This window comes from Nestor notabilis, unplaced genomic scaffold (genome assembly GCF_000696875.1).
Source record: "Nestor notabilis isolate BGI_N333 unplaced genomic scaffold, ASM69687v1 scaffold13176, whole genome shotgun sequence".
In the NCBI taxonomy this organism is placed as follows: domain Eukaryota; kingdom Metazoa; phylum Chordata; class Aves; order Psittaciformes; family Psittacidae; genus Nestor; species Nestor notabilis.
In genome coordinates this window covers 40,799-62,877 of record NW_009931540.1, presented here as the reverse complement: position 1 = coordinate 62,877, position 22,079 = coordinate 40,799, and the positions used below count along the sequence as shown (strand labels likewise).

General features: G+C 36.6%; 1 protein-coding gene across 1 annotated transcript in view; it reads left to right on the top strand.

The window, feature by feature from the left end:
- Positions 1 to 22,079, top strand: part of KIAA1033 (KIAA1033 ortholog) — a gene marked incomplete at its 5' end in the record, with an annotated part of 31,255 nt that overhangs the window by 7,594 nt on the left and 1,582 nt on the right. The window contains 25 exons of the mRNA XM_010015966.1: positions 1 to 41; positions 570 to 673; positions 982 to 1,102; positions 2,595 to 2,718; positions 2,819 to 2,946; positions 3,626 to 3,786; positions 5,552 to 5,678; positions 7,008 to 7,133; positions 8,384 to 8,491; positions 10,291 to 10,437; positions 10,554 to 10,633; positions 11,551 to 11,656; positions 12,435 to 12,551; positions 13,489 to 13,657; positions 13,787 to 13,941; positions 15,299 to 15,373; positions 16,179 to 16,283; positions 16,703 to 16,837; positions 17,543 to 17,651; positions 18,333 to 18,399; positions 19,088 to 19,174; positions 19,702 to 19,849; positions 20,029 to 20,125; positions 20,619 to 20,815; positions 21,922 to 22,021. The exon at positions 1 to 41 is cut by the window's left edge and continues 1 nt beyond it. Coding sequence (XP_010014268.1) covers positions 1 to 41; positions 570 to 673; positions 982 to 1,102; positions 2,595 to 2,718; positions 2,819 to 2,946; positions 3,626 to 3,786; positions 5,552 to 5,678; positions 7,008 to 7,133; positions 8,384 to 8,491; positions 10,291 to 10,437; positions 10,554 to 10,633; positions 11,551 to 11,656; positions 12,435 to 12,551; positions 13,489 to 13,657; positions 13,787 to 13,941; positions 15,299 to 15,373; positions 16,179 to 16,283; positions 16,703 to 16,837; positions 17,543 to 17,651; positions 18,333 to 18,399; positions 19,088 to 19,174; positions 19,702 to 19,849; positions 20,029 to 20,125; positions 20,619 to 20,815; positions 21,922 to 22,021 — 2,934 coding nt within the window. The remainder of the gene's footprint in view (positions 42 to 569; positions 674 to 981; positions 1,103 to 2,594; positions 2,719 to 2,818; positions 2,947 to 3,625; positions 3,787 to 5,551; positions 5,679 to 7,007; positions 7,134 to 8,383; positions 8,492 to 10,290; positions 10,438 to 10,553; positions 10,634 to 11,550; positions 11,657 to 12,434; positions 12,552 to 13,488; positions 13,658 to 13,786; positions 13,942 to 15,298; positions 15,374 to 16,178; positions 16,284 to 16,702; positions 16,838 to 17,542; positions 17,652 to 18,332; positions 18,400 to 19,087; positions 19,175 to 19,701; positions 19,850 to 20,028; positions 20,126 to 20,618; positions 20,816 to 21,921; positions 22,022 to 22,079) is intronic.

Genomic DNA, 22,079 nt, shown 5'->3' with positions numbered 1-22,079 from the left:
ATGCACCTAAAATTATAGAGACGTCTGGAGTTCATTTTCAGGTGGGAATGATTTAGTAGAATCCTTTTGCTTATGTCAATATATGTATGTCTTGATCATTAATCCTGAGAAAAGCAGCAAGAAAGTGAGTTTCAAGTACAACTTGCAATCTGAAATCTCCTTTAAAGGTTTTATTTTGATGATCACCTTTTTCTGGCCTGTTTGTGGAAAGGCCTGGTATCTCTATGTCTGTCATATTGTAGCTTTCTTAGGTGAAGAGTGTTTGCATGCTTCCTAAATGTGTGCAGTGTATGCTTCTGCATATAAACAATTTTAAAAATCCTACCTTCAATGTCAAAATAGAACAGTGAGCTTTAGTTTGTGTGCAGGCACTGCTTTATGTTCCTTGTGTCACTACAAACAATACTAAATCTTTAAGCTACCGAACCAAGAAATCTTAGATTTAACTCTGTAGCTGATGTCTTGTTGGCTGATAATATATTGAAATTTAATGCATAAATGCATTAAACTTCTCAGTAACTACAGTCTTTTCTTTTTTTTTTTCTTTTTTCTTTTTTGTTTTAAACCAGGCAATGTATGAGCATTTAGGGGAGTTGCTCACAGTCTTAATCACTTTAGATGAAATAATTGACAATCATGCCACTCTGAAAGATCACTGGACCATGTATAAGAGGTATGTTTCTGAAGATGTGAAAAATACTTCCACAGCATGAAAGATAAAAGCATGTGTTGTGAGTCAGTTATAAAGGTAGTTAAATTAGCAGGATAACCACTGTTTCATTGAAAGCCTAAATAAATGGGAGTTATTAAAGTGTAAATGGCTTATACAGACTGAGTGGGCTTTGGTTTTTGTTTAATTTTGGAGTTGCTGCTAGGCACAAATGTGGGCAATTAAAATCTATTATCAAAACAGTACAGGATATGATAAAACTGTTAGCATGTTCTAATTGTATGTACGTGTTCCGCACCTACTTCTTGCAGGCTGCTAAAATCTGTCCATCACAACCCTTCTAAGTTTGGGATTCAAGAAGATAAACTGAAGCCTTTTGAAAAGCTGCTGTTAAAACTGGAATGCCAGTTACTTGATGGAATGATATTTCAGGTAATGAAAATAATATTCCCCAATATATTAGTGGAAAGTTATTACATTAAAGTGACACTCCATTTAGAATGGCTTGCTTGTTTTATTTTGTTTTGTTCTGGATATAGTGATGTGTGAATTTGTCTCTTGCATCTGTGTATGGGGATAAAAAGCCTCCATTGTAAGATGTTTCCTTGCTCTTCTTATGTGCTAAAACTGTGCCAGGCTTTGAATGGTAGCAGTTAATGCTTACTCTTTTTACAGAAAAAAGAAATGCAGGCAGCTTGGTATTAGGACAATGTATTATCAGGGAATTTGTTTTTCACCAAAAGTTTTTATAGTGGGCAAGCTTAAATAACATAGGTCCACTTTGTTTTAGCTGCAAGTTAAAATCTCCTCAGCAGTCTTTAGAATACATGAAGTGTGTACTCTTAAGTATTTTCTCTCATTCCTAGCATGTCATCAGGTACCACTTCAGTGGTGCATATCTCTGAAGCATGCAACTGTATGGGTAGATGGGAAGGTTTATTTTTTTTCAATACGATTAACTTAAATGTGTTCATACAGGAAGGCATGGGATTTTTAGGAAAGTCTGTATTTGAGTCACTGAAATTGGATGTTATGGTATAGTGGGCAGAGGATAGTGTTGCTGAATCTGGTCATAGCAGAGTCAGTTGAATAGGACTCTTGCTCAGTTCTTTCTTTAAATTTTGAGTGGCATAGGGAAGAAGGCTTTTTTCTGTAAAAGCCTTCAAAAGGGAAATTGTAGATAAATAATTAAGCACAATTTAGCTTACTCTTTCAAAGGACATTGCTACCAGCTATCTGTTTTTCATCTTATTTCTCTAATGTTGCATTAGGACAAAGACTTCATTATATGTTTGAGACATGAGTAGGATTTATCTGGTATTCATTCAGGAAGTCTCTCCTCCTGTCTTGCAAACACCCCTTCCTAACAAATACAGGAAAAATACTCTTGAATACAATTCCATTGAAGACTTTTCTAATACCTTTAGAAAATCTGAAGTGTGTGTCTCTTCTTTGACTGTTATGAGGGGGTTTGGTAACTTTTTTTAAACCACTGCCAGTGGTGTGGGGTTTTATGCAACGGGTTCATGAACCACATCCTACAGGCAACTTGCATGATAATCTTGTTTAGTTAATGGATAGTTAGTAATGTACTATAATGCAAATATGCATCCAGTTTCTTATCACTAGCACATCGAGTGGTTTCCTTAAAAATGGCCCATAATGGAAGCGTGAAGTAAGTAGAGTTGCTTTTTGAATGTTAAGTATAAGAGGTTTTTAATGTTTTCCGTTACTGTACTAAATTAAAGCATAGTTAAAAATCTGTATGTCGTGAAGTTTCAGACTAACTTCAAGTTACTTTTAAATTGCTGTGCTATTGCAGTATTCCTCTCTTGCAAAATCAATATTCTTTTAAGGTCCAAAATTCATGGCATTATCATAATGCTTTTTTTTTTTTTCCTCCTCGCCCTCCCTTTTTGCTTAGGCCTGCATAGAGCAACAGTTTGATTCTCTAAATGGTGGCGTGTCAGTGTCGAAGAACAACACGTTTGCTGAAGAATTTGCTCACACTCTTCGCACAGCTTTTGCAAATGTTGAAACCAAACTTGGTAATGCAAGCTCATGCTTTTCCTGCCAGCTTCACTGTTTCTAAAATTGTTTGTATTGTGTGTCTGGGAGTAGACTTGAAAAAACAGTGTATTTCTGCAGGTGAACCTTCAGAAATTGACCAGAGAGATAAATATGTGGGCATCTGTGGCCTCTTTGTACTGCATTTTCAGATTTTTCGGACCATAGACAAGAAATTTTACAAGTCATTGTTGGATGTCTGTAAAAAGGTGAGCACCTTATTCTTTTGTCAATAATTAAGATGGGGGGGGGAGAATCTTAGTAATGAGGTAGATAATTTTCTTAGTTGCATTGCATAGCACAGACTTGGGAAAAGAAAGAACACACAATTTACCAAAACAAGTCAGAAAGCAGAATTAAGATGGTTTTTTTCCTACTTTTTCTAATTCCCCCTCCTCTCATTTTCTTTTAAAGATGGTCTAAAATCTGTGCGCTCACTTGGCACCAAGGCCAAATAATGTGAAATTAAAGTGCTTCTTCTGGTGATTAATGTGAAACTGAGGACAAAAGATTGTTATGACTATTGTGGACTGAATAAATGCTGTGGGTTTTGACCTTGGCTATAAACATGTATTTCGAAAGACCTGTAAGACAAAAGGATATTGGACTTTCTCATATTACGTGGTATTAAGAAATCGTTAAATTCTCTAATACTGTTTAGAATCACTGAGAGTGGTAATAACTTTGCTTGTATTGTCCTTAGTGGACTTCTGGGGGAGAAACATTTTTAACATGAATGTAATACTTTGTAGAAACAAGTTGTGCAGAAATAAACGAAATTGTGTTATGGTTCAGAAGAGGCATTAAGAAGCATGCATGATGACATATAGTATTTGTTGTAGTTACTTATGTTTATTGCTGCTTTTATTGCTCCCTTTTTCCCCTCAGGTACCAGCCATCACATTAACTGCTAACATTATCTGGTTTGCTGATAACTTCCTGATACAGAAGATACCAGCTGCTGCCAAACTTCTGGACAAGAAAAGTATTCATACTGTTAAACTGCAAAGGGAGAACTTCCTGCAGCAGAAGGCACAGTCACTCACCAAGTATGTTTCATAAATACTACTTTATGATGCTGCTTAGCAAATGGCTTATAAACATGTGAGTTTCTTCATTCAGTGTACTAGTATATTATGTCACCAAAACAACAATGTTCCGGTCCTGCCAGTTCTAAGTATTTGATTTTCAGTTATTATTTCCATACTTTTAACTTCCTTGTGTTTAAATGAGTGTCTAGTAATCTGAGCTGCTCTGCTTTCTATATTAGGGTTTTCTGCATGTTTATGGAGGTAAATCACTAGTAGTCTCCTAGAGGACTTTTCCTCTGCTGGGTGATGATACTTCCTTTGCAAGCGTTTCTTTCTTCATGACCATTTTAATTGCTTGTTTAATGGTCTTTGAAATTATCTGTATTTGAAAAGGCTTCTTTCATTCTGTGCTCTGCATGTAGTTTGCAGGTTAACTGCCTTCTTTTAAGTTATTTCTAAAATATGTTTAAAGATGAATTCACAGACATTTCGTAGAATCATAGACTCATTTAGGTGGGAAAAGGCCTTTAAGATCATCAAGTCTACCTGTTAACCTGGCACTGCCAAGTCCATCACTAAGCCATGTCCCTAAACACCTCTTCTACATACCCTTTAAATACCTCTAGGGATGGTGACTCAACCACTATCCTGGGCAGCCTGTTCTAGTGCTTGACAAACCTTTTGGTGAAGAAATTTTTCCCAATATCCAGTCTAAACCTCCCCATGCACAACTCAAGGCCATTTCTTCTTGTCCTATTGCTTGTTACCTGTGAGAAGAGACCACCTCTATCTAGCCTCCTTTCAGGAAGTGGTAGAGAGCAATAACTTTTCCCCTGATCTTTCTCTTCTCCAGACTAAACAACCCCAGTTCCCTCAGCCGTTCCTCATAAGACTTGTTCTCGAGACCCTTCACCAGCTTCAGTGCCCTTCTTCGGACATGCAATTTTGAGGATATTGTAATAAAACCCAGATTTTGCATCTATGATTTGCATTCTGCCACTTTTTCTTGCCTTTTTTGTGAATTCTTGCAGTGCCTTTGATAACTGCACTGTTGTCTTAAATGAGTACTCCTTAAAGTGGAATTTTTTTATAGCATAAACAATGACCTCAATACATTTCTACTATAATTGCTACAGTAAATAGTATTGTAGTGTCACAAGTCTGTAGCATGTAGGTTTGAAAGTGAGCTCTATATAAAACAGTTAATTACAACTAGGGTAATTCAAGCAGATTGACTTCTGGAGAATTGTTATTTAAGAGCAGCCTTAGTCTGGCATTGATGTAATGACAAGTTATGTGTGCGTGTATAATGTATATGCATGTGTGTGTGTGTGTATATATATATATATATATATATATATGTATGTATATAAAAACCCAAGCAAACAAACTAACAAAAAAAAAACCCAAAAATTCAGACTTGGAGGGAAAAAATGAACATCAGTGTAGGACTTACTTGTCTAGTGTTTAAAAGCATTTTCTAGCAGTTTTATTTACTGTGTTAATTTAAAGAAGTATAATATATGCACTGTTAAAAGGGCCATTCTGCTCTTGAGAGGGAGATGATTTTGACTCTTTGGGTATGCTTATACACATATAGTTGGCAGACTAACTAGTCCTTGCCTATAGAGAATGAAAATGTAAATGAGTATGAGGTTCTGATACTCCTAGGAATGGCAAATTATAATTTTAGGGACTGAAGACTTAACATATTTCCCTTGCAAGAATATAACATACTCTTCTTATTTGATAAGTGAGCAGCATTCTTTGTTTCCTTCTCCAGAGATATGCAGTCATATTACGTTTTTGTGAGCTCATGGATGACAAAAATGGAATCTATCTTATCAAAGGAGCAACGTGTGGATAAGTTTGCTGAAGATCTTTCGAACCGCTGCAATGTCTTCATCCAGGTGTGCAGTCTTTTAATGTGATGATGCAGCAAAATGATGGTTTGGTGCAAGTTGCTGAACATGAGAAATCACTGATGTTCTGTGATCATTGGTGTGTTATTTTACAATGTGGGAATTCTTCTAAAACTTTAAATGCCCACTAGATACTCTTCTAAGTTAATCTATAAAAGGCCCTTTCCATAAGGCATGTGGAGAAACTGAATCTGACTAAATATTCAGTGGCGAAAGTCTTGAATTTTCTCTCTTGAAAAGCTTTGTTTCCTTTGTAGTAAAGGTTTTAGTTTAGTTTTGTTTTTTTTCCTTTTGAGTCAGTCATGAAGTACATAATTGGTCTGTACCATCGTCTAATTTAGTTTTATTTAGCACAGTACGTATGGTTTTGTGTTGTTTCACTGTGCTTTGCCTTAGTGATGGTACTTTACAAAAATCTTACATTGTTCCAAGGCATCTGGTTTTCTTTTGGCCTACTAACAGCATGTAGTCTCAATGTAAGATGCATCTTATTTCTAATTTTTTTGCTATTTTTTATATGTGTGAATAGGTGTGTGGTAGAAGCGTGATTCTGAATCTTCTGTATCTAGAGAAATGTATAATCTGTGGGTTTTATATTTTAATTATTTACAGTTGGACTTAAAATTTTGCTCTATAGTGAATTGACATTTTTATACCACTTGCTGTCTTTTTCCTAGTCTCTTTTTTTTTTTTATTTTTATTATTACTACTTTTCCTTTGAAACAAGTTGAATAACATTTTTGTTGTGCTGTATGTAACTGACATTGCATTTAAAAGCTTAGCATACATTGATTTAGAAATTACTGCTTTTTTTATTGTGGGGTGGATAGTTCCATTTAGAAAGTATAGAACTCTAAATACTGTCAGTGTATTTATTCCATGGAATCTGGAAGCTTTAGGTTGTTTTTTTGGTAGGCTTTTTGGGGGGGGGTGGTGGAATTTATTTGGTGGGTTGGTTTACAATAGGTCTGAAATTATTAGACCGTTGAGGGTGTGTGATCAATTCACTGACCTGTGTTTAACTTGAATGTCTCCAGAAGAGGCTAATGATCAGGTGATCTAATGACTTGTAGGCAGTTTCATAATGTCTGCTTAATAAAAGAGTCTCATTCAGCTTTGGGATCCCAGCGCTTGCTTACTAAAAGAAGTGGTAGGTTCTCTAGTGTGAAGAGGTGACAGAGGTCTATCATACATGAAAGAAAACTGAGAGAATTTACTTGATTGATACATTGTGAAAATACTCTCCTTTTTTTTTCTTTTTTCTTTTTTTTTTTCTTTACTTTTTCTCTCCACTCCCTGTACTCATTTTATTTTTAGGGTTTTCTTTATGCATACAGTCTTAGCACCATCATTAAAACTACAATGAATCTCTACATGTCAATGCAAAAACCTATGACCAAAACCTCAGTGAAGGCTCTGTGCAGACTTGTGGAACTACTGAAGGTAGGTCACTGGGTGAAAATTGTTGATCTGTAGGCCTTTACAATGAACATTGATCAAACATGACATATTAAAACCCCCTGGAGATGGGAAGTGTTTTTGCATGGGTGGCTTCTTGTTCAAGACTAGATTTGGTTAGAGAACAGGAGATTTGGGAGGCTAGAAAAAATTTTTATATAACTTCTCACTGGCTTCCTTTTATGGTGTCACAGAATGATAGAGGTAGGAAGGGACTTCCTGAGGTTGTCTGGTCCAACCTCCCCATGCTCAAGCAGGGCTACCTAAAGCTGGTTGCCCAGGACGTTGTCCAGATGACTTTTGAATATCTCAAGATATGGAGACTCCACAGTCTCCCTGTGCAACCAACCCGTCTCAATGCCAGGTTACCTAAACAGTTAAAGTGTTTCTGGATGCTCGGAGGGAATCTCCTGTGTTTTGGTTTGTGCCCATTACCTCTTAATCCCATCACTGGGTACCTCTGAAAAGAGGTTGGCTGTATTTTGCACCCTCTGTTATAAGCTTCCTCCCCAGCCTTCTCCAGGCTGAACAGTCCCGGCTCTCTCAGCCTTTCCTCATATGTGAGATGCTCCAGTCGTTTAATTATCTTAATGGCCCTTGGCTGGACTCTCTCCAGTATGTCCATGTGTCTGTGGTACTGAGGAGCCCAGAACAGGACCCAGCACTTCCAGGTGTGGCATTACCAGTGCTAAGTAGAGGGGAAGGATCACCTCCCTCAGCCTGCTAGCAATACTCTGTCTAATGCACCTGAAGTTACCATTAGCCTTCGTTGTGTCAAGGGCACACTGCTGGCTCACATTTAAATTAGTGCCCACCAGGACCTATAGGTCCTTTTCTGCCAAGCTGCTTTACAGCTGGATGACTCCCAGTGTATATTGGTTTATGGAATTGTTTGTCCCAACTGCAGGACTTTGCACTTCTGGTACTTTTTCCAAAGGGAAGTTATTCTGTTTTGAGATAGCTTCAGAAAGCAACAATGAACAGAACTCATTATTAAAAATAACCTCAACCAACCAAACAACAAAGCTCAGATCAGTACTGAAACTTGTTTACACTCCTGAATGGTTTGATTTTCTCAGTTTCTATGAGTTAATTGCAACTGCTACTAACAGTATGCTACAAAATGTAAAGAGTCCATATTTACAGTGTGGATGAGTCACACAGCATAAAACCAAATTTTAAAGGCAACAGTTTCAGTAACTACCTGAACTACTGTGTTTTGGGATTGACTTTAGGCAATAGAACACATGTTTTACCGAAGAAGTATGGTTGTGGCAGATTCTGTGACACACATTGCTCAGCATCTGCAGTATCAGGCTCTTCACACTATTTCTGTAGCCAAGGTATGTAATCCAAGTTCTAATGATTAATCTTCCCTATCTAAATGTTTAAAAAGGTCTTAATTTTAAATTCTTCTTCTTTCTTTTGCGAAATTTGTAGTGTAGTACTGTTTCGTAATTGACAGATAGAACCTTTCCAGTAGGTCAGAGCTTTGCCCTACCTAAAAACTGTACAGTGCAGTGGTTATCTGGTTTTGACCAAGAACAGTTCCTCTCTTCCTCTAAACTGCTGCATCTCTTGTCATGTTCTTGTGTTCTTTTTAGTTTTTACTTCTAGTGATTTTCACAAACTGACCTTTTATTGCCTCTTTTCTGAGGTACATTCTTAAAGCATTTGTTACAGGCCTAAGCAAGCAGGCTGTTAATTATTTAAATCTTTGCTTGGCAAAATATCAGTGGTTAATACATCATGGTTAAGAGGAGTCTAATGCTGGCATAAATTCGCTGTTTCACTGTGGGGCAAAGTGGCTGCTAGTGATGAGACACTGTAATACCTACATATTATATCTTACTATAAACAAGGTCAGTTTACTACACATTTTGCTTATCAAATCTTGAATTTCTGAATTCAGGGCAAATGGGAAAATGAGATTTTAGTGTATCTGTTCTGATGTATTACTGATTGTTTATTCTTTCATCACATTCAGTAGCAGAATTGTAAAATACTTATGCTACTGATATTGGTGCAGCTATTTAATTTTATTTGGCTTTAATCTCAATTTGTGTATCTGGGATCTCCATGTTTTACTTTGTACTTAAAGTTGTCCTTTAAAAAACCTAGGTAGATAGGTACAAATATGTGTATACATATGTGTCAGGAGTTGCATGAACTGAAGAAGTTCCAAGCTTCAAAGCTGCTAAGAAAAACAGTGTATCTTCAAACAGTTCACATGTATTTAAATATAACTTTCATAATCTTTTCAAAGGATATCTGTAATTACATTACAGATTATATCTAAATGCATAGAAATATGCTGAGACTTGTGTATTGAGAAGTATCGAAGAGAACAGGTCTGTGAACAATTCTTTATTCTGATTACTTGGAAAATGTAAAAAGCAAATGCTGGTAAATAGAAGGTTTCATTAGTACTAATATTTTTTTTGTGTTCCACTTTGTTTCCAAGTGGTGTAAGGTCTAAGGCATATACCTGACATAGCTTTAGCATGTAAGGTTAGGAGCTTCATGTTGAACATTCTTTCTTAGAATTAGGTTTTCTTTAGCTCTCTCATGAAACCATACCTCTCCTGAGTTACGCTGCTACTCACAAACACTTTTGTGACTTCAGCTTCTTAGGCAGAAGACTTGTTCCCATAGTTAGTTCATGCAAATATGTTTGAACGTAATCTTTCTGATAAATTAGGATTTGTAGAAAATTGCAAGTTATTGTTATTACCATGTTTATACATCTTCTGAGTGTTCAGCTGTAAACTGGATTTTGTTACCAATAATAGGGAGTCCCTGATGAAAAATAATTAAAAATTAAATTACGTGTACCTTAGAACTAAACTTGCCATGCAGTCACATGCAGCTTGCACAGTATTTGTGTACTGTATCACCTGACCCATGTTTCTGCTGAACTGCACATATTTATACACATTCAAAGTGTATAAATAGGTAATACCACTGAATGGGCAGGGAAGTGAATCTGGATTCAGTTAGTTAGCTCTGTTCACAAACAATAATTTGTCTGCAGAAATGCTCAATTTATGACAAATCCATAAGCTTTGGAAAGAAGAGGTAAGTTATTGCTTTTGGGCTTAGGTAACTTTTCTCTGAATTTCTGTGTCTTTCTGTCATTAAGAAAAGAGTAATTTCTGATAAAAAGTACAGTGAGCAACGCCTGGATGTCCTCTCTGCTTTGGTGTTGGCTGAGAACACCCTCCATGGACCAAGTACAAAACAGAGGCGATTAATTGTTTCTCTTGCACTAAGTGTGGGAACACAGATGGTAAGTGCCATGGTTGTTCCAGACCTATATGTGTTTGGTGTGGTGCCTTGTAAAGAAATATAATCTTGGTTTTTTTTGTTGCCTTTTTTTTTTTTTTTTTTAATTTGTTTGCACAGAAAACTTTTAAAGATGAAGAACTCCTTCCCCTTCAGTTAGTTCTGAAAAAGCTAGATTTGATCAGTGAACTTATAGAGCGGTAAGTAGTGGTATGTAGTGTATATATGAGGCAGAGTAGTGTCACCGGGAGAGCTGGATCTTCTCTGTGTGAATTGCAAAATCTGTTAGCTGCATGCTGGTGGTGATTTTTGTATGTATTGTAGACCAGGGATAGACAAATAGAATTCCTGAGCTAAGCCTGCAGTTTGCCAGTCTTTGAGCAAGTCGTATTTACTTAACTGTTGCCAGTTTGGTAATCCACTTCTCTGTTTAGAAATGCTATCATTTTCTTGGTTGACTTGACTTTATGTTAAGACCTTAGAGGTCTTCCTCTTAACCCAACTCCTGAATTTATGAATTAATACCACTCTGGGAGATCAGGCTGTCAGTTCATGTGTGATGCCATGTCTTACTGCTGCTGTAGGTTCAGTGGACACTGAAGTTACATCATGTTGACTGTCTGAAGGCTAGGTAAATACCTGAGTTTCATGCATACTTTATGGAGAGAGACAAACACCTCCAGTGAATTACTTATGGGATAACTTCCAGGGATAAGTGTTATACACTGGTTGTGTCAAGAAAGGCTTGTTTCTTTTTTGATTTACAGGAGAAACTTGGAATATATGTTTGACCTCTGGGTTACTAATTGCATGAATAGGAAAATAGTTATTTGAGAATTTGCTGTAGTGTAAGGTCTAATTCTTTCAGAAACTGAGTAAACCTTTTTTTCTAAAGCACATATCTTTTATTTATAAATTGTCTAGTGGGAAACAAGAAGTAAAATGTTCATTATTAAACAACTTTCTTTTGAAGGACAATGCATCTGGAACTTTAACCATGTAAAATTTAGATTTGAAAAGCAGTTGTCTTTAGTTTAAACACATTAAAATAAATATCACTGTGTTAAAAGAATGGCCTCTTCCAATTCTGTGTCTAATAAGCAATTTTGTATTCTAGAATTCGAGCACAATGTGACTGTTGTTTCTTGTACTGGCATCGAGCAGTCTTTCCCATCTATTTAGATGATGTGTATGAAAATGCAGTTGATTCTGCTAGATTGCATGTAAGTAATACTGTTAGCAATGTTAAGAAGCTGCTGTAGTGAGAGGGAATTAGAGGAGAGGATAAAGCTTAGACTGAAACGCTTCAAGAAAAAGCTGAAAAAAGTAAAACTCGGGCAAGACTTACTACTGAGACAGAATATTTTCCTCAGTCTGGAGAATACAAAAGCAATCTTTGTTCTAAATCTGATTAAAGCATATCTGTTTGCTCTAAAAAAATCGGGTTGTCTTTGTTAACGCTGGTTCTCTGTGTGTCTGTCTCTCTGTTCTTCTCTTTGTTAATTCATTCTAATTTGAAATTTGAACACCTTTTGCTAGATTTGAACAGTAGAAGTCTTTATTCCACGTTGTGGTTACGTATTTCTAAAGCACATATCACTACGTTCAGTTGTTCTGTAGCTTTTTCCACTCCCCATCTCTCTATCCCTCTTTGAAGTACCAAGTATTTGCTGCAAAAGTGAATCATGCTTTGGCATGCTAATCCTGATAAAAATCAATCATCTGTTCTAGTATTGTGCATGCCATGGTCAATTTCAGTGCTAAAATGAATATAGTACAAATAATTTCACATAAAACAGCTAATAATGATGATCTTCCAGCAAACGCATCAGTAGCAACTAAATATTTCAGATGAACACATTGAGTGGAAACTTCTGTGAAGTCTGTATTTAATAATAGCGGGAAGACTGGTGATTTTGATTCATTTGTTAGCTTTGAACACTGAGATGCTGTTGACGTGTCTGTCAATCTGTTGATTAAGCATAATAGTTTCTTTTTCAGTATATGTTTAGTGCACTGCGTGACTGTGTACCTGCTATGATGCATGCAAGACACTTGGAATCTTATGAGGTGCTTCTGGAATGCTATGACAAAGAAATCATGGAAGTGCTTAATGAGGTAATTTGTTGTGAATGGAAATTAAAGGCAACCCTGTGCTTGGAATATCTTACAGGTCAGCATCTGTTGTACCAAAGCTGATACGATTTACAAAAGTAGCACAGAGATTGTGCTTTTTTGTGCTTTTGAGACTGGTGTGAAGTATTTTAACAAATAAGGAAGCATTCACTGATGATTTTGGTTATTTAAGACTTGTTGCTAATGGTATCTGGCTGGGAACATGAAAATACTGCACTCTGAATTACTTAAGTTGGCAAAACCTCAGTTACAATTTGGCTATGAAGACAGAAGAGTGCTTTTAGTCAGATTAGGATCTGCTGTATGAATGCCTAAAATAAGTGCTACTGTTCTTTGTATGCATGGCTTTTAGTAGTGAAGGCTCTGTAAATGTAGTTAGACTCTTTAGTGAATTATTATCTACAAGTATAAAGAGTGCTTGACAGAAAGAAAAAGAGAATTTGGATTTCCCAAGTTCTAGGTTTTTTGACCTAGGTTTTGACACTTAAGTAGTTCAAACCCAAACATAACGTATTCTGCAAAAAATCCGGCCAAATTGCTTATTGCAAGACTCTTCCTCACTGAGTTAAGTGGTGGTGTTATCTAGATAGCCTTAAGCCTAGCTCTCCTTAAGATGAAAAATACTTAAGTTTAAATTATGTTAAACTCATATGTGGAAGTTTAATCGTGTACAGAATGCCATTAGGTAGCTAAACCTTTACCTTTTCTGAGCTATTGTGTACTAGAATAAGGACAAAGGAAATGAATAACTCTAGTTCCCATGTATTGATTCACTTTGACTTGTGTGGCCCTGCCAAAACAAAGCTGTCTTCACTAGTTTAATCAGACTTTCATGTATCTCTGGAGAGAAATGTTAGCTCTGCAAACAGAGCATTGTAGGCAGACACTGAACATGGCTTTTTTTTTCTTCCCTGAACAGCACTTACTTGACAAGTTATGTAAAGAGATAGAAAAGGACCTGCGCTTATCAGTTCATACGCACCTAAAGCTGGATGACAGAAACCCCTTCAGAGTTGGTATGAAGGATCTAGCTCACTTCTTCTTTCTGAACCCAATACGTTTTTTCAATCGATTCATTGACATAAAAGGTGAGGAGTTACTAATTTTCTTGATTCCATTACTTTCATCTCTGTTGCACTTTAGCTTTTCACTTCTTTCCACACTTCCCTAACTAAATGGGTAGTATTGTTTTAGTTCATCCTTCTATATGTTTACAGCTTATGTAACTCACTATTTGGACAAGACCTTCTACAATTTAACGACTGTAGCTCTTCATGACTGGGCCACCTACAGTGAAATGAGAAACCTAGCAACTCAACGCTATGGTTTAAGTATGACTGAAGCACATCTTCCCAGCCAGACTCTGGAACAGGTACAATGCCCACAGGATATGAATATTGTTTGTTCCATTACAATGTCATACTGGCTATCCATTCAAAGGACTGAGTTGTTGAAAATACCAAGAGTAGAGAACAGTTTGGAAAAAGTGGTCTTTAATTTCTGGTTGACTTCCGAGACAAGATCTTTAGTTACCTTTGGAGATAACACCAATATTTGTTAATTTCAGGTTGGACTTGTATCATTAATTTAACATTAGATTTAATAAAATGAAATTGGGTATACAAAGTCAGAACATTTCTTGACAATTCAGTATCAGCAATTTAGCAAGCAATACAGCTGGAATATAACTGTCACAAGTCTGGAATGACCTTTGGTGGGTTTTTTCCCAGGTTTATTGCTTGCTTCTCAGCATGTTCTACTCTGATCACCAACAGAAACTCTTTCACAGACTGGACATTGAGGACTTTGGGACATCCATGAATAGCTTAATAGGAGAGTGACTCAGAGCCTCCTAGAAACTGCTGAACATTGTTACATATAGAGTAAAGTAGTAGTCTCATCAAGTTAATGGTGAAGACACTCATTGTTACAGGGTTGGTGCAAGAGAAATAAAACTTGTGTATTTTTGAAGACTTTCCTTTGAGGGTTTTAGTGTCTTGGATATTTTTGTCAGTTAGCTTCATTCCTTCATTAAGGAAACCTCTTAGAAATACAGCCTTCCCCACAAAAAAAAAAGTTTGTGAAGGCTGTCTTCTTAAGTTGGAGGAGGGTGTAGAGCTAAGAAGTTTAGCTGCTTCTTGGTACAAAAGTCCTGTTTATTAGTTTCAGTTTCTGGCTTTCTATTGGCAATGTTTGGCCATCACAGTGTTACAAAGAATTACGTCATTACACAGCATCGGTTTTGTAACATTCATTCTGGTATGAGCTTTACTTCAAAACAAAGACATCCCACACTCCATTCCCCTCCAGCCCCAGCAAAATCCTGTTAAAATCCTCGGCACAACTGTAAATAGAGTGTAATATATTAAAGGGCATCCCCTCTAGGCACAATCATATTAAAGGAACTCCTACAAGCAAAATTTTAGTTGGGGCTTGTGGTATAGACTAGAGGATTCCTTAGTTTCAGGGGAAGCAGGAAGAAAAACAGGGAGAAGAGTAAATGTTAAAACATGTGCTCAGCTTCTTTTTTTTCTCCTTTAAGCGTTATCTTGCTGACACTGAACAAAAATTATTAAGGGATTCTTCATTCTGCAAAGTGAAAACATTGCTTTTTAAAATGCTTTCAAGTAACTACAGAAATAGTATTTGAGCAACTTAGTGGGTTAGACATGTCAGGAGTTCCTGAGAATTTTTATCGTAATAATTCTTAATAGATAATATTGTTTCAGGGTCTGGATGTTTTGGAAATCATGAGAAATATTCATGTTTTTGTATCCCGCTACCTCTACAATCTGAATAATCAGGTAAGGTATATCCTGTGCTTTTTCCTGGATTTGGCACTTGGGATTGAGAAATGCAGAAATGGTAGACATGTCAGAAAAACTAGAGCTCAGTGTACTTCATAACAAGCTGCAAAACAGCTGTTGTCTAGAAAAACATCCTTAGGGATGCTGTAGATAGGTCTTGGAGAATGTTCTCTAAGCATGTTTTGAGTACAGTGTGCCAGTAGGATTGCTCAATGTCAGATATTCCCATGAAGCTACGAGAAGGCAGCAAGGATAATTTGCTGCTATCTAAGGGCATACTAACTATGTGGGTTTCCAACTTGAAAAAAGGGTATCTGCAAAAGGGTTATTGGAGATACGAAGCAGTGAATGACATGGAGAATGTGTACAGGGAACAACTCTTTGTGGTTTATCACACTGTGAGAATGAGGACCACTTTCCTTAAAGAAAAGGAAGTACTTTTTCTTCACAGCGCATAATTCAGTAGGGGAATTCACTACCGTTGTATGTAGTGGGGCCAAAAGGACAAACAGGTGCCAAAAGAGGTTAGGCCAATGAATGTAGGATATAGTCTCAATAAATGTGAGAGTTTGGGTGCAACATCTGCCTTGGAATTGTTGAATTGCCACTTTGCAGAAACTGGAAGAACCTGCCAGATGAAGCTTATTGTACGCATGCTGGATTTTCTGAGTTCTTGCCCTAATCATCAGTTATTAGCTGCTCTTAGAAATAGAATATGGGTTTACCTACATGAATAATTTATTACAGAATCAGTTTTAGGTAAGTAACTTCATTTTATTTTTTTTTTCCCCTCTGCTTCCAGATCTTCATTGAAAGAACAAGTAATAACAAACACTTGAACACTATCAATATCCGACACATTGCTAATTCAATTCGGACTCATGGAACAGGAATCATGAACACAACAGTGAGTATCTTTTGCACTGTTGTTGGATGATTTTTTAATAGTGTACAAAAGCCTCCAAACTTTTGCATCCCCTAGTGGTTTATTTGGTTATGCAGTTTTAATAACGCAATAATCATGTGCTGTGTGTATTAACAAAATAATTCAGTCCTTGGACATGACACAAATTGGTATCACAGTCTTTTGGGAGTTATGCCACTTCCAGTTGTTACATAAAAGTTAATGAAGAGATCTAAAAACACATCAGAGAATATACAGATGTTCTGGTGGGACTCTGAATTTCAGTGAAGAGAACTAAAGTGGGTAGACAGTTCCATATACATACAAGTTATTTGAGAATCTACTGAAAACAGCTTGCTGGATATGTTTGTTACTTTGCTGACTGTCTTGATTTGACCTTTTTTTTTTCTTCTTAATTCTAGGTAAACTTCACTTACCAATTTTTGAGGAAAAAATTCTATATTTTTAGCCAGTTCATGTATGATGAACATATCAAATCCAGACTTATCAAGGACATCAGATTCTTCAGGGAAGTCAAGGATCAAAATGATCACAAGGTATAGTAATTTTTGAAGGATTGATAGTAACTTATATAAAATGCTACTTTCATGCAGCAAACGATAACAATCCTATTATTTAAATGTGTATTTCCAGACAAAGTGGCAGGTTTTGTCCTAGTAAAATGCAGTGTTACAGAAGTCTGTTTTCAGATGGCTTTGTTTCATTGTGGCTGCTCTGTAAATCTGAATCATTCGGTGACCTGAAAATGATGATTTGATGTAGTCATAGGGTAATGGAGGTTTTAAACTTCTAGTCCAAATCATGCTTAACAGTTGTTTTCAGTTTTGGATAATAAGATTATTCAAATTGAATCCAGAGTTATGTGAACTTGTAGCACATGCTCTAGTATGGCAAGATTTGGGGATGAAGGTCTGATTTTTCAATGCTGGAAAATTAAATTCTCAAAAACGAGAGACAATGCATTTAGTAAAAGAGACTGCCAGCTTCTTTGTATGTCAAGTGCTTATTTCTTGTAAGAACACGTTCTTGTTCACAGTAACTCTTGTATTTCACTTCTCGGCTTGCAGAAGTGACTTAGCAATATGACTTCTGTGCACTAAAATGGGCAGGCAGGTGTATAATTTATAAAAAAGCTGTATGTGTGAGGTAGGAATATATTACAAATGTAATTGTGTTGACATGATAAAAAAAATTAAGGATGGATAATTATTCTTACAAATTATTCTAAAATATTTTTCTAGTATCCCTTTGAAAGAGCAGATAAATTCAACCGTGGCATCAGAAAACTTGGAATAACCCCGGATGGCCAGAGCTATCTGGACCAGTTCAGACAACTCATAAGTCAAATTGGTACGAAATGCTATCTAAGACAATGTTATAAATGTTATTAAATGGGAGAGATCTTCATTGTCTAGTAACTTAACTTTTAGGTTGGGCTAAAACTAGATTTAACTCCATTCAGATGGAAAGTGCTTCATTTGTACCCCATGTGAAATAAATGTTCTTACCTAATTACACAGAAATGGTCCTTGCATGTCTTAATCTAAAATACAGCCACAGCTTGCATAGATGCCTGTTCCCTTCTGACTTTTTTTCAGATTGAGTATATTTCCCAGTAAAGAAAAAAATAGTACTAAGTTCATGTGTTTCAGAAAATGTCCATATATTCAGCTGAAGTAACTTTGAGTAACACGTGACATTACAATGGTATTTTGAGCCACTGATGCTGTAGGTGTGCAGGACTGATCTGAACTTGCAGGTATTTCATGTGCCCAGTGGAGATAGTTTGTACTATTTCGCTCTTGCGCTATCACTGAAGTGAACTCAACCTTCATTTGTGTTTTATTTCTCTGTGTAGACTTGTCATACCAGGGTTCAGTGTAACTTCATTAACTTGGCTTTTAGAAGAGTTTCTTTGCCAGAAGTATATGGCAACTTTAATTTACATTTCAGAGCTCATAGGAATTATGGAGACTGTGCATGTATTTAAGTAATTACAAATTACTCCCTTGTTTTTTCTTCTCTTTAAAGGCAACGCTATGGGTTATGTACGAATGATAAGATCTGGTGGACTTCACTGCTGTAGCAGTGCAATTAGGTACTTAAAGAAACATTTCCTTTTTCTGTTTGCTTCTTCTCATTCCTTTGCTGCCTATTGATACTGATATTCTCTAGGTTCTTGCCATCCCCCATAAATTTTTGAAAAGGTCTATTTTTATGCCTTTATGAAAGTGGTATTATCAAAACTAGTGATGGAATTCAGAACTGTACTACCATTGCCATAAACCACTGAAAATCAAACAAATTCTGTGGAAAAAGCCTTCAAAAGACTTAATAGAATTTACATTTAAGTCATTAGTTCTTAAGTCAGTAATTCCTGATATTAATCACTTCAGGGTGCACTAAGGAAAAATAGTACAAGCCTTGAGGAACTTGGGAAAAACATTTTTTGATACTTCTTTCTGTGTAGATGATTGTGTTTGTTTAGGGTCATTAAAACATAGTGACTTTCTGCAGAAATAGTTGTTTTTCTTGCAGATAAAAGTAAACTTGCAAGTGCTAGAGAGGGGAGAAGTTAGCCTGATTAATGCAGAAGTATAAATAATGTGTGTGTTCTAGAAGTGAAATTAATAGTGCCCGGGTGTCAATGGTATGGCAGATACGATTTAACTTCAACTAAGTAGTTTGAGCCCAGGAAACATAATTAACTAAATTATAAGTTATGGTAGGTAACTTCAGTGAACATAGACAGTTGAGCATAATCCTAACAAACAGTAAATTCTTAGGTTTGTTCCTGATCTGGAAGATATCGTTAACTTTGAAGAGCTGGTGAAAGAAGAAGGACTCTCAGAAGAAACACAAAAAGCAGCAAGGTACCCTAATATCATGCTTCTGGAGTCTAAGGCAGGGATGGGATGACAGAATGGTAATTTTAAAGTTAAAAATACAGCTATTAGTTGCATGTGTATGTGTGCTAAGAGTTCAACTGAGTTTACGCAAAAATACTACCTCTTCTTTCAAACTGAGAAGATGGAAGCAGCTGTTTTAAAAATGAGAAGTGCCACTTGTACCAATAGACAGAACCTGGTTTCTTGGTAAAATTCTTGTGGTTTAAAGGCTAACAAACTTTCCACACCTTGTGTCTGACATCTGCTTTAAGAATCAGGGCCTTAGGAAGGAAAAAGCTCCAAATATGCTATTTATAGGCCTTTTTTGGGAGAATTACACGAAGAAACATGATTCAAGGTGGCTGCAGAAGTGAAGTGAAATCTTGGACATTAGTCTGATTACTGGATTGCGGATGTAGCCAAAGGGTGAAGAGAGGATTGTTACCCCAAGGGGCGAGTAAGCAAAGAAGCTTCTAGCAGAAAGCAGGTAATGCATTGCTTATCCTTTGCAGACAGTTGGACTGTGTCCTCGGTGACCTTACGCGTAACTTTGCAGAGGGAACAGAGTACTTCAAAATGCTTGTGGATGTGTTTGCTCCCGAATTCCGCAGTCCAAAGAATATGCATTTGCGGAACTTCTATATAATCGTTCCTCCACTGGTTAGTATTTGCATTTCCACTACTTAACATTTAAAAAAATGTATCACATCAGGTTTGGGTTTAAATTAGCAGAGTTTTAGGTGGGGAATTATTTTGATAGGTGAAAGCATGTATGAAAATACCTTTTAAAATTTGTGAGCCTCTCTTGATGATTCCAAGATAGCTTTTCACTCTTTCAGACCCTCAATTTTGTAGAGCATTCAATCAGTTGCAAGGAGAAATTGAATAAGAAGAACAAAAGTGGAGCAGCTTTCACTGATGATGGGTTTGCCATGGGTAAGTTTCGGCATGCTGACTAGCCTTTGGCTAAGCCAACATGATGGATATTTGCAAGAAAAGCCTTTTTTTGTTTCGTTTTGTGTGTTCCTATAATTAAACATTCCGTAATTTAAATTTGGGTTGTCTTGGCTTCAGCACAATAGATTTGAGGGCTGCTGTTGTGTTCAGAATCTCTTAAGCATGGAATAGCTGTGTATGGGAGCAGAAAGCTTTGTATGTTGGTGCTTCCCAATTTCTTTCAAAGCTTGTGGATCTCAGCAGGTGAGAAGGTGTACAAGTCTTTGGATAAGTTATGAGGTTTTCATAAATGGAAGCTATTGAAGCTTATTCTTTATTAGAATTTTTTTCCTGGTAGATTTAATTGTAAATTAATTGCAATTTAAATTTTATTTGTATGAGAATTATCAACGTGAGCTCGTCCATTAGACATTCATAAAACATTTTGCAAATTACATGTTGACTTTTGTACATGGTTTGTTAATGGCTACAGGTGTGGCTTACATTCTGAAGCTTTTGGATCAGTACCAGGAGTTTGATTCTCTGCACTGGTTCCAGTCTGTTAGAGAGAAGTATGTGAAGGAAATAAGAGCAGTAGCTAAGCAACAGAATGTGCAGTCCACTAATCAAGATGAAAAACTACTACAAACTATGAACCTTACCCACAAGCGACTGGAAGTTTGTTTACAGGTAGAGCATGGCTGTAGTTATCTGTTCTGTATTGAGTTCTGCACTTACCCATTACAATTCAGGCATCTGATGGAGCTTATTAAGAGCAAAAACCATAGAGCATTGTCTACAGCAGTAATGCAAACAGAATATAAAGACTTGAGGTGTGTGAGCCAGAGAGGCTGTCGTAAGTGTTTATGATACTTTGAGTGAGGCAGGAACTTGACCTGGTTGACTGGAAGTCTTTGTCCATGGAGTTTGATCTAATGCAACTAAAACCTAAATGCTTAAATAGGAGAGAATAACTTTTTGGTTAGATTTCTTTTAACAAAGATTTTTACATGTCACTGTGATCCCCTCAGACATACTTAGAATCACAGACTTGTTTGGGTTGGAAAGGACCTTAACATCATCTAGTTCCAACTCCCTGCAACAGGCAGGGACACCTCACGCTAGACCATGTTGCTTGGCTGTTAATTCTGAGCCGCTAAATTGAGTGATGCACTAGCTGTCAAATAGAGGAAAGATGCATTTGAATTTTGAAGCACAGCAGTTCAGGTTTCACCAGTGTTTTAAATGCTTTTCATCTCACTTTGCTTTTGATTTGAAGTGGCTGTGGGACAAACGTGTAGCTGGCTGTTTATAAATAGCCCGTGATGATGTTCTGTGAAAGCACATCTGTTGAAATAGATAAAGCCCTTTATATCCTCATGACTCTCATAAGTGTGTGCTGTTTGGTCCTCTGCTGTTAAAAAAAACTACAGCACTGAATGATCAAGCTTGTGGTCATTTAAATTTTTGGCTGGCATGATTTGCCATGAGCAAATTGTTCCAAATTCTCACTGCTCTTACAAACCTCATTTTTAGCCTCAGTAGATTAATGATAGATTTATCGCACCGATTCTGCTTTGCTTAACTTACCTTTTAAAGTTTTTGGCTGACATCTGCTTTGTAAAATGCATGGAACCAGGAATGAATGGAGGAAGGTTTTTTTTTTTTCAAGAACATTTAAGTCATTTAGAAATCTAGTTGCCTTTAGATGCTTCTGAAAAATCCTAATTATATCTGCCTGCAAATTAATTCTTGTGATATACACTGACACTCCTTTTCTGTATCTTTTCCCTTAGGAGTTCGAACTCCTTTACTTCTCACTCAGTAGTGCAAGAATCTTTTTCAGAGCAGATAAAACTGCAGCAGAAGAAAACCAGGAAAAGAAAGAAAAGGAAGGTGAGTGAATGCTGTACGTAGAACACCTTGGCTTATAACAGAGTGCCTGAGTAGGGAA